At 40.9% G+C, this 12,083-nt stretch overlaps 1 protein-coding gene across 1 annotated transcript in view; it reads right to left on the reverse strand.

Annotated features, from left to right (window-relative positions):
• Nucleotides 1-1,093: 1,093 nt before the first annotated feature.
• Nucleotides 1,094-12,083, reverse strand: part of SNAPC4 (small nuclear RNA activating complex polypeptide 4) — a 49,880-nt gene continuing 38,890 nt past the window's right edge. Inside the window, exons 22-24 of the mRNA XM_044663936.1 lie at nt 7,286-9,333; nt 3,478-3,603; nt 1,094-2,586 (exon numbers count right to left, since the gene is read on the reverse strand). Coding sequence (XP_044519871.1) covers nt 3,493-3,603; nt 7,286-9,333 — 2,159 coding nt within the window. The 3' untranslated portion in view covers nt 1,094-2,586; nt 3,478-3,492. The remainder of the gene's footprint in view (nt 2,587-3,477; nt 3,604-7,285; nt 9,334-12,083) is intronic.

A 12,083-nucleotide genomic window follows, 5' to 3' on the forward strand; every position in this document is an offset into this window, starting at 1 on the left:
TATCAGCAGCATAAGTCAACACCTGGATTGGCCCAAAGCACTTTGAATGCTGTTATTCTAGACAAAATCACACTATACCAAGGCCCAACTACCATCAGATTCTAGGAAAACAGGAATGATGTAAGACTATATTGTCTGGAGGGGAAAAAAGAATAGAGACATCTTCCTTTCTGTTATACAGTGAACGGAGGAGAAAGGCACTTGTCTGTCATCTTCCCCTCTTGAAAGGATGCCGTGATTTCATTTTCTACTCAGCCTGGTCTCATGCCTTGATTTTGTTCCAGAAGCCTCAGAGACCTACCACTGTCTCCGAAGGGCTTGGTAGTAACAGTGAGCCCTGGGAAAGGGCTTTCTGAGAAACTTCTAGCCTTAGAACTCACCAGTTTTTAAAAAATTAAAAAAATAATCAACATACTTCTCCATTTTGTCCAACAGAAAGAACTCAAAAATCCACAATGGCTAGAGTCATTATGTAAATGAAGACAAGGGCCCAGACCAAATAAAGGAGTTATAGGATTTAAAATGGAAGATACTTTTAGAAATCATCTAATCCAGGGGGCAGCTGGGTAGCTCAGTGGATTGAGAGCCAGGCCTAGAGACGGGAGGTCCTGGGTTCAAATCTGAACTCAGACACTTCCCAGCTGTGAGACCCTGGGCAAGTCACTTGACCCCCATTGCCTACCCTTACCACTCTTCTGCCTTGGAGCCAATACACAGTATTGACTCCAAGACGGAAAGTAAGGGTTTAAAAAAAAAAAAAAAAGGAATCATCTAATCCAGCCTTGGGCAGCTAGGTGGAACATGGATAGTGTCTGGCCTGTAGTTAGGAAGACTCATCTTCCTTGGTTCAAATCTGATCTCAGACTAGCTGGGCAATTCACTTAACCCTATTTGCCTCTGTTTTCTCATCTGTAAAATGAGCTGAAGAAGGAAATGCCAAAACCACTCCAGTATCCTTGCCAAGAAAACTCCAAATGGAGTCATAAAGAGTTGGACATGACTGAAAGTCCAGTGGTGTCACACTAATCTGTAAATAAAGATCCTTTAACTTAGTTTTAAAATGTAACATTACTTATGTTTTATTGTATTTTTATTTGTTTTATTAAATATTCCTAATTACATTTTAATCTAGTTCAGGTTGCACTTGGAAGTGTTGTGGGCAACATATCTGACACCTTTGATCTGGTCTAAACCTCTTTACAGATTATTAACAAATGCTATTTTATATAGTATTAAAGGTTTACAGGGTGCTTTCTCCACAAAATCCTAGTGACACAGAGACAGTGCAAGTAGTATTCTTCCCTGTTCTTTATGGATGAAAAAACTGAGGCCCAGAGTCATTAAATGTCTTGTTAAAGGACCAGAGCTATAATAAGGGTAAAGTAACCAAAGTTTTATACAGATTTCTGACAAGGGACAGAGGGGAGGCAGGATCTACTATGTATGTTCCTTTCCCAGGGCTCACTGTTACTACCAAGCCCTTCGGAGACAGTGGTAGGTCTCTGAGGGCTGAACTGTCCTCTATGCCCACATTCTACCTACCCACTGTCTGCTAGACTGTGTTCTCTGTACCACCACTACTGTCCAACCAACTCTATCAGATTGATATTCAATGGTACATTTCTCTCCCCCACCTTCCCCATCTGTCCCCACTCCTAAATGGTTTGACTAAATGAAGAAAATACCCAGTTATAGTTCTACCCAAGATTCTACAGCAAGGAAATGATGGAGCCAAGATTCAGACCTTTGCTGATTCCAGACACTCCTTCAAGGTCTCTTCTAGCTCTCATATTTAGCCATTTCACATGTAAATGACCAACTAGAAAGTATGGGAGGCCTTGAGCATCAGTCTGAGGCTTTTATGTATAGCTTCATATTGATAAGTATGGGGCTGAATGTGAGTGTGTGTATACTTACAGTACACCCTTGAGAAAATAAAGCTAGTTTTTGGGTTTTTAATGAGAAAATAGAACATCTAGCATCTATGTGCGCGCACACACACACACACACATATAAATATTTATATCTTTCCCTCCAAACACTCAGACTTGTTATTTGCATAAAAAAATAACCCCTCCAATTAAAGAAGTGTTATCACTTCAAAGCAGCCAAAGGACCATTACCAACATCAATGAAGGTGGAAGAACTGAGAATCCCAGTCACCTCTTCTGATCCAGAACCAAGTGTTCATACAAAATAGAGCTTTGACAGCAAAAATAAATAATCTTCCATTTCTCTCTTCTTCCTCCTCCCTAGCCCACAGCCCTGCTGGGGCACCTGGCCTTCTTGTGTGCTAGTGCAACAGAGCAGTGGCATGAGCCTTTTGCAGAAGAGTCCGATTTCCAGGGCTTACAGTACGAATGATAATCCAGGGTGATTAGTGTGATAATTGGTCTTCATTGAGGAGCTATGTGAGAAATGTTGACTCAATACTGTTTGTACAGAGGAAGCCTTCTTGAGGAAAAGGCCTTCTTATCCTTCATGGTTTCTTGGAATTTTTTTTTTTTAAATTTTTGCACAGTCAGTAGGTTTTAAGCAAGTTTAAGATTTTCTCAGCTCCAGAGGCAGTTTTCATGGTCAGGAATCCTGCAACAGAAGAACAAGCAGGGGCTGCCAAGGATTGCCAAATTGCTTCCATCCAACTGTTGCCTTCAGCAAAAGTCAAGATCTTTTTATGTAGAACACAAGCAAGCTGACAGAATGGATGAGGAGAAGTGTCATTAAGGACTTTGTTAAGTGGACAACTCCAGACAAACTGGTTATCCAACAAGCTTCCTAGTGGTTCTCTTAACTGTTTTTGTGTCCTGTCTCTCTCTGGTAGTCAGGTGAAGCCAGAATAACGTTTTTATTTAATTTAAATAGAATATGTAGAATTATAAAGGAATTAAATTATCTTGAAATGTCAATCAACGTATTGAAATTGTCAAAATATAAAAAACCACTTTTACAGAGCTCAGATTAAGAGCCCCTGCTGTAAGGGTTTAAGAGAGAACAGAGAACAACTTTTCTGAAGGTATCAGTGGGCAGGGCCTTAGGCCTCCTCTTCCTCATCCACATGAAAAGTACAGTGGAATTTTTTTTAAACCCTTACCTTCTGTCTTAGAATCAATATTGTAGATTGGTTCCATAGCAGAAGAGCAGTGAAGGCTAGGCAATGAGGTTTAAGTGACTTGCCCAGGGTCATACAGATAGGGAGTGGCTGAGGCCAGAATTGAACCTCCCATCTCTGGGCATGGTTCTCAATTCACTGAGCCATTTAGATGCTCCCTGCGGTAGAATTTTTTAAAGGCAGAATTTGTCTGCTCCCAAAGCAGAGTGATGGCAACAAGGTAAGAGGAGGAGGAAAAGAAAGAAGAGAGGATAGAGGAAAAAGAGAGGGAGGAGGAAGAGGAGTATACAAAATTGCTGTAGGCTATAAGATATCATGGCATTATTTATGTGTTCAGGACCCTTCGAACCCATTTACAATTGACCTACCTCCCCTGCCCCTTCTTACACCCTCCTCCGCTTCCTGGCATGTACAGCATTTCTGGTCTTCAGCACATTGAAATCAGCAGCATCAAGAGCACTGGACATGGCATGTGGGTCAGGATGGGGAGAGACCTAAAGCAAAATTCAGAAAAAAGAGTAATCAAAGATACCAGAGTGACAAAGGGGAAAGTAGAGGGAAAGGAATTAAGGAATTCTCCTTGTAAGGCTACAAGGAAGACAAGATCTGGCCCAATGGCCTGCTAGTCATCCTGCCCCAACCCGTGCTGCTCCCCACTGTGTCTCCCCCCCGACCCAAACCAGGGAATGTTTAAGGAGGTTTCTACAAATAGAATCTAGAGCTGTAGGTTTGTCTCATTTCTAGGTTTGGTGGTTGGGGATGGACAGAATACTAGAGGAGAGAAAGGTTATCTTTCTTTCTCTTATGCTCAGATATGTCATGGTCTGAAAAGGGCTCAGCAATGCCAACTTAAGGAAGTAGATTTTCAAGGTAGTCAAGTACCACTTTTTTGTTGTTGGCTTAAAAAAAAAAACTACCACTATGAACTTTTTTTTATTGCTCTTTGGGGGTTATATTACTTACATTTCACAATTTTTCCTAAACTCTTTTCCCACCCTGAGAATTATCTCTTACAACAACAAATAAAAGAAAGGAAAAAAACCTAATGAATATATATGACATTATATGCTGTGTTCTGCTCCAAAAGTCCCCTACATCTGCAAAAGAAGGCGAGGTGACTGGAGCAATACCTCTAAGAGAATTTTTTCAAACTGGTCATTGCTTCCCCCACAATATTTTAAAAACCTTTCAAAGCAGTGGATGAGGCAGGTTTCTGTTCCTGCCATCTCATTCCACAAAACCTCTGAGAGAGCATATGACCATCAAACTCCATAGTTCCTGTGAGTGGTGTTTGTCAAGGTTGTTCAGAACATCCCTGCCATAGTACAAAGAGTGTCTACTCTGACAACCCAAGAAAATGCTAAAGGAGGATGTTTCTTTCTATGGTAAAAATGGCACTTCCAAACCGATTATCTGAGAAAGAGATTATCATTCTGAGAGTGGGAACCAGGAAAGCGTGCTTAATCTCAAGGGAAAAAATATGATGGACATAACTACCAATTAATGATTAAAGAACACCAATAAATAAAGGACTAGATATTGGAAAAACACAGATTATCTATAGTTTTCTTGAAATACGAATCAAGGGAGACAGTATGTGGAGAGTAGGCATTACATAAAAATACGAACAGAATTCATAGCTGAAAAGAACTGTAGTGATCATTTAATCTAACCCTTTATTTTCCAATAGAACAGAAAGACACCATGCTCACCCACCTAGTGAGCTAATGTGTTGGCTGGTAATAGAACTCAGGTCTCTTCAGTATCATTCTAGCAACTATTACACCATAACATTGCCCCACACCGAGGTAGTGTTCCTCTATCAAAATACAAGTTATGCAACTTATGCATTCTTCTGAAGTTTAAGCATATTACCTCCTACTGACAAGAACTAACCACAATCAAGAAAGAAGGAAACTGTTTTGAACAAACAACAGCTGTCAACAGATATATAAACAAAGAAACACACACACACAATCACAAAGTTCAAAACAGCAAGAGGCAGAAGATCTTCTTGGAGCAAGGGTTCTGAATCTGGTGTTTGTGAATTCTTTTGTTAATATGGTGATAAACTGTATTTCAATATAATTGGTTTACTTTGTGATCCTATGTGATTTTATCGTATGTATTTAAAAATATTATTCCAAGAAAGGGTCTACAGGCTTCATCAAACTCAGAGAGGGATCCAGGACACAGAAAAGTTAAGAAACCTTGATCTAGAGTCATTCTGTAGATGAGGCAACTGTGGCCCAGGAGATTGACTTGTACAAGGTAATAATCAAGTCATTTGTTAAGCACACTTACCAAAAGATCCTGGGAATAAAACAAAGAAAAGAAAACCATCTTTGCCCTCAGGGAGCACACATTTTATCCTGCTTGGATACAGGGGAGTGAAAGAGAGTCAAAAATCTTGGAAAATTCTGAGGCTTCAAATCTGGATGACTAAAAGGACAATGATGCCCTTGACAGCAATAACTGAAAAAGGATAAGGTTTAGGGAATAAATATTAGTGAGCAATTATTGATGTGGGACTAGAGCTCAATAAATAGAAAAGGGATGAATATATATACATCTACATTGAGATGATAACTGAATTCCTGAAAGCCAATGAGATCACTAGAGATAGAAGAGGGCCTAGGCCAGAGATGGGGGGCATACCCAGTAAGGGGGTAGGATGTAGATGATGACCCAGTAAAGGGGACTGAGGTGTGGACATCTAAACAGGCAGAGGAACCCAAAGAGAGCAATATCAAGAAAACTAAGAGGAATAAGAGCAACAAGAGAAGAGGGTGGATCAATCATGTTAAATATTAAAGAGAGGTCAGAAGGATGAGGACTGAGAAAAGGCCATTAAATTTGGAAATTAAGAGATCATTGGTAACTTTGGAGAGAATAGTTTAGAGGTGAAATTATATGCAATTCAAGGAGTTGAGAAGAGAGGGAAAGGAGAAGTAGGCAAGGAGAGCAGACAATTTTTTTTTTGTAACAAGGAGATATATAGGGTAGTAGAATCAATGGAGGGTTTTTGTTGTTGTTGTTGTTGTTTTTAAAGATGGGAGACCCGAACATTTTTGTAAATAGCAGCAGGGAAAGAGCCAGTAGAGAGGAAGAGACAGAGGGGCTAACTGGAGGGCATTCTGCTGAAGCAGACAGAAGGGATGGAATTATAAGTACAAGTAGAAGGGTTGACCTTGGCAAGAAGGCTCACCTTTTAGTCAAAGAATCGAGTAAAGGAGGAATGGAGAGTAACACATGGAGGACCTTTATTTCAAAGACCAGTGTAATCATTTTTCTTAAAACTAAGAAATTGTGGTAAACACTATACCTAAATTATAACTTCACCTAAAAAAAAAAAGAAACAGGTCTACTATTGCTAAAGATAGAATTCAGAGGGCAATAAATAGGCATTATGAAGAAAATCTTTAACTTACCTACAGTATTTCTACTTTAGGAGAAGGGGAAAGTCCTCTCTCTAAATTTTTCAGTAGAATAAGACCAGTAGTGATTATCAAAAGACCTACTGAGGCTTTCTGTTTTGCATAGAGAGAAGCAGGAGCACTCACTCATCTTTAAAACCTAGCTGAGGGGGCAGCTGGGGAGCTCAGTGGAGTGAGAGTCAGGCCTAGAGACGGGAGGTCCTAGGTTCAAATCTGGCCTCAGACACTTCCTAGCTGTGTGACCCTGGGCAAGTCACTTAACCCCCATTGCCTACCCTTAACACTCTTCTGCCTTGGAGCCAATACACAGTACTGACTCCAAGACGGAAGGTAAGGGTTTAAAAAAAAAAAAACAAAAAACCTAGCTGAATTCTGGATGCAATGCCTACATAAACCTAGGTGGGTTTGAAACAGGGATCCCTCTTAAAAAGAAATGAGACCCCAGACACATACTAAATAAATAGAGTATTCAACTAAGGCTGTTTTCCATTCCTGGCCACCTTTAGTAGCTCTGGGCCATGACTGAGTTCTGGTCAATAAGGATGGGTAACAGAACAGCAAAGATAATGGGAAAGTATTCTTGTTCTCCCTAATCTAACCGGATTATCAGGGTGACAGCCAGAAATCCATTAAGGTTTACAGAAGTGGAATTGCTCCTCTCCAGCTTTTTATATCCTTCCTCACCTCCCTAGACAACAGATTCCCTGAGGTAGCTTCCCTGTCCACTTAGTGACCTTACCTGGATAGAAGCCTCTGGGGTAGACTGGGTCTCTCCAGCTGTGCTCACTAACTGTTCCTTTTCACCACAATCCCCATCTTTGGGCCTTGTCTTTGACTGGGAGCACTCCTCTTCTTCCCTTTCCTCCTCACTCCCACTGTTTCTGTCCAAGGTCCGTGAAAGGGTGGTTGGAACCCTAGGTGGGGGAAGAGTGGCAAGAAAAGCTGGGAGGGCAAAAGCTGCCAAAAATCTGGCTTTCAGGAGGAGATATGCAGGGTTCTCCTTAAGTTGCTGTTGTACCAGATGCCGAGCTGCTTGCACATCTTGTCTGGACACATCATTCTTGTCCTGGACACTTCCTTGTGCCACTATGGTAGCTGCTCTCTGCTCTAGAGATTTCTTTTGGAGCAGAAGCCCTGAAAGGGTCTTCAGATTACACAGAAAGGGAGGCAGGTAGGGCAGCGTGCTCTGAAGTGGGGGCAAGCAGACTCCTTGCTTTCCTTTGAGCCACTCCCGTGTGGAAGCCTCATTCTCTAATGAGAGGAGATTCAGGTCCAGAATACTTTTCCCAGGCTCCAAGGCTTTAGGCTGACTGTCTTGGGCAGCCAACCCTTCTTGTTGCTGGGTAATGGGCTTAGGTATCTCTGTTGGGATGGGAAGTGATTTTCCAGGATTACCATTCTGAACAGGAAGCTGGTCTTTTGTCTCCACTAAAAGGTTTTTCTGCATGGGATCCTGGTCTCCTATAGTCACTCCAGCTGGGTTCTCTGCCTCTGGGGTGGGTGCACAACCACAGCCATCAGGCTCTGTCCTTGGTTGGTTTATGGGGCTTTTGGTCTGGGGCTGTGTCTCAGGCCGGGGAAGGGGAGCTGACATCTCTCTAGCTGTCTTCACTTCCCTGGGAGAAGGTTTATCTTCAGGAAGACTATTTTTTCCTGAGTGATTTCCTGTATTTGATGAAGTTGTGGTGGGAAGATGTGTTGGAAGGTTTGGTCCAGCTATCCCTGAGGGCAGGTCTCCTATAAGAGGTTTACTGGCAATAAGTGGTCTTTTGGCTAAAGTGGGGCTTGATTCAGGGGTCCTAGAGCTCTGCTTAACTATTGATGAAGGCAATAGCTTCAGGGTAGCCTGATTTCTGGCTACTCCACCAAGGACAGGAAGTACAGGGGTTCCAGCTGGCTTGCCTGATCCAGGGAGGCCTACAAAGGTTGACATGGACATAGGGACAAGCCCTTGTGTAGTAACTACCCAAGTGATAGGAAAAATGTTGCTGGAGATAACCTGTGGACTGCAGGTAGGAACTGAAAGGGCAGGCACCAGGCTGATGGGCTTGGGCTGTTGCATAGAGACTTGAGATGGAGCTAGAAAAGGAGGAGCGTTGGGTAATTCCTGTTTCTTTGAGGTGATAGTGGTTTGGGAAGACAGGAGGCTAGCTGGCCCCGAGTTGGTAGAAATTTGGCTTGTTCCTAGGACTGGATTAGCTGCTGTTGCAGGGACTGGGCTCTCACTAGGAACAGAGTGTCCTTCAGCCCTCATCAAAGAAGAAGACTGACCTGAGATGAGGGCCCCACCCTGGGGAGCAGAGGTCCCCTCTGCTTCATTTACTTTCTCTTCAGCAATGACCTCATTTCCCTGGGAGGAGTCAGAGTTATTTGTGCTAGAACTTTTCTCAGGGGACTTGGTGGAAGCTATGATGGGGGAAGGTGTTTGAAATGTGGCTACTGGGCTTGAAGCCACAGCAACTGGTTTCCCAGCTGACCCTGATCCCAGTGGCTGGGTCATGGCAAGAGTAGAAGGGATAAGTGGTTGCAGAGACTGTTGAAGAATCACAGGTGGGGTGATCAGCACCTGAGGGGAAAGGATCACTGTGCTCTCCAAGGCCTTTCTAGCTCGGGATTCCCTTAGCCGCTTCTCCCTCAGAAGTTCTGAAACAGTCTTGGGCTTTGATATGGGACCAAAAGAAGTTGGTAACAGCGTTGGCCCAGGCTGGGCAGACTCTGGCAAATCTTTCATCTTAGAGATAGATTTCTTCTGTGTTTCTTTGCCCACTCCCTTCATCAGCAGGCAGCCTGTGAGAGACACAAAAATATGCAAATTGAGGGCAGACCAATCATAATCCAATCTCAGAAGCCACTGCCTAAATAAACCCTGAAACCTCTTATACTATTCACTCAATAAACCCTTATTATGTACCTACTGTATGCTCAGCCATATATGTCAGGTACTGTAGGAGAGAAAGAAGACCAAATACTTGTTCTTATGGAGTTAAGAATCTAGTTATAGGGGAGAAGGCAGCTCTTCTCTAGATACTATGCTGAGCTTGAGATCTGAGCCAGAATGGAGCAAATGTGGAAGGGACCATATTTTAACAAGTGTACGATTGTGTCTGAGAAAATGAGGCATAAATGTGATTCAGGGTCTGAAAAGAATTTAAATAGTGGATATACTTGGCAGATGTTTATTCTTTTCCCCTCCACACCAGAAACTTTAACTATTATCTTTAGGTACTAGACACACTTCAAAAACACAGTTGTCTTAGAATCAGCTCAAAGTTTTCTTTTTTTTTTTTTTCTTTTTGGGAAGGGACCAAGATGTTGGGCCAAATATGCCTATCTAGTTTCTAACATTAGCTCTTAAATATCCAAATATAAGTTGCCCAATTCAAATGTTTATTCCTAGCCTGTCTTTCCTGCATATTCAGCATGCTTCCTGAGCTTCATGTACCAGAGATAGTGTGGATTCAAAGAAGGGAAATTTATTTTAAACTTAGCCTGAGCCCACTGTAATCTAGGTAAATCTCTCTAAAAAAAGATCATACCAAACATTCCAAAGAAAAATTACTTTAAGATTACATGAAACAGAATCCTCCTTCATTATCATGGAAAAGTGAGCATCAACTCTCCCTCATTAATGATGAGCACAGCTAATGTATGAATCCAAACTCCATTCTCATCTTGTCAAATGTGGTAAAGAACCTTAGTTCCAGATATTCCTTCCTTTGGTAAGAAGGAACCCAAGAGATAATGAATGACAAGCTGTACTGAGGATTCTGCCTGGAGAGCTGCTGTTTCCATTCAAGAGAATTTAATGCAACCTTGTTGGAATCTAGCACTCAAACTTGCTGATGTGAGACAATACACTACTCTAGTTGATTGGGAGGTGGGTTTTGGGATGGGGGAAACAGGGAAAGGGATCATAATCAAGAAGGTATTAACTGGGGGGCAGCTGGGTAGCTTAGTGGAGTGAGAGCCAGGTCTAGAAACAGGAGGTCCTAGGTTCAAATCCGGCCTCAGACACTTCCCAGCTGTGTGACCCTGGGCAAGTCACTTGACCCCCATTGCCTACCCTTACCAATCTTCCACCAAGGAACTAATACACAGAAGTTAAGGGTTAAAAAAAAAAACAAAAAACAAAAAACAAAAACAAAACAAGAAGGTATTAACTGCTGGGAAAGTTGGAAAATAGTATGGCAAAAATTAGGTTTAGATCAATATCTCACACCCTATATCAAGATAGTCAAAATAGCTATGATTTAGCCATAAATAGTGGTATTTTAAGTAAATTAGGGGAACACAGAATAGTTTACCTGTCAGATACATGGAGAAGGGAAGAATTTATGAACAAACAAGAGACAGAGAACATTACAAGATATAAAATGAATAATTTTGATTATATTAAAATAAAAAGGGTTTGTACAAACAAAACCAATGCAAGATTAGAAGGAAGACAACAAACTGGAAAAATATTTTTTGAAAAATTTCTCTGAAGGTCTCAATTCTCAAATATATAAAGAACTAAGTCAAATTTATAAGAATCCAAATCATTCCCTAATTCATAAAAGGTCAAAGGATATGAATAGGCAGTTTTCAGATGAAGAAATCAAAGCTATCAATAATCACATGAAAAAATGTTCTAAATCTCTCAATTAGAGAAATGCAAATTAAAACAATTCTGAAGTACCACCTCTCACCTATCATATTGGCCAATATAACCATAAAGGAAAATGATAAATGTTGGAGAGAATGTGGCAAAATTGGAACACTAATGCATTGCTGGTGGAACTGTGAACTAATCCAACCATTCTGGAACACAATTTGGAATTATGCCCAAAGGGCTATAAAAGAATACAAACCTTTTGATCCAGTAATACTACTACTAGGTCTGTATCCAGATTTTTAAAAATGAGAAAGGACCTGTTTGTTCAAAAATATTTATAGCTGCTCTTTTTGTGGTAGCAAAGAATGAGAAACTAAAGGGATGTCCCTCAATTGGGGAATGGCTGAACAAATTGTGGTATATGATGGTGATGGAATACTATTGTGTTATAAGGAATGTTGAACAGGATGATTTCAGAAAGACCTATGTGAACTGATGCATAGTGAAATAAGCAGAACCAGAAGATCATAATACAAAGTATCTGAAATATTGCGGAACCATCAAATGTGATGAGACTTTACTACTAACAGCAATATAATGATCCAGGACAATTATGCGGACTTACAAAAAAAGAAAGCTATCCACCTCCAGAGAAAGAACAGTTGGAGTAGAAATGCAGATGAAAATATATATCACTTTTTTATTTGGATATGTTTTGGTGATTTGGCTCTATGAGATTGTTTGCTTACAAAAATAAATAATATGGAAATATGTTTTGCATGATAATAAAATCAACCCAAATTGAATTGCTTGTCAGGTCTGGGAGTGGGGAGGGAGGAAGGGAGAGAGACAGTATGGATCATATGACTTTGGAAAACTTATGTGGAAATGTAATAAAAGTCTAAAAAAATTTATGAATTTTAAAAAGGTATTAAAATTAAAC

This window comes from Gracilinanus agilis, chromosome 2 (assembly GCF_016433145.1).
Source record: "Gracilinanus agilis isolate LMUSP501 chromosome 2, AgileGrace, whole genome shotgun sequence".
Taxonomy (NCBI): domain Eukaryota; kingdom Metazoa; phylum Chordata; class Mammalia; order Didelphimorphia; family Didelphidae; genus Gracilinanus; species Gracilinanus agilis.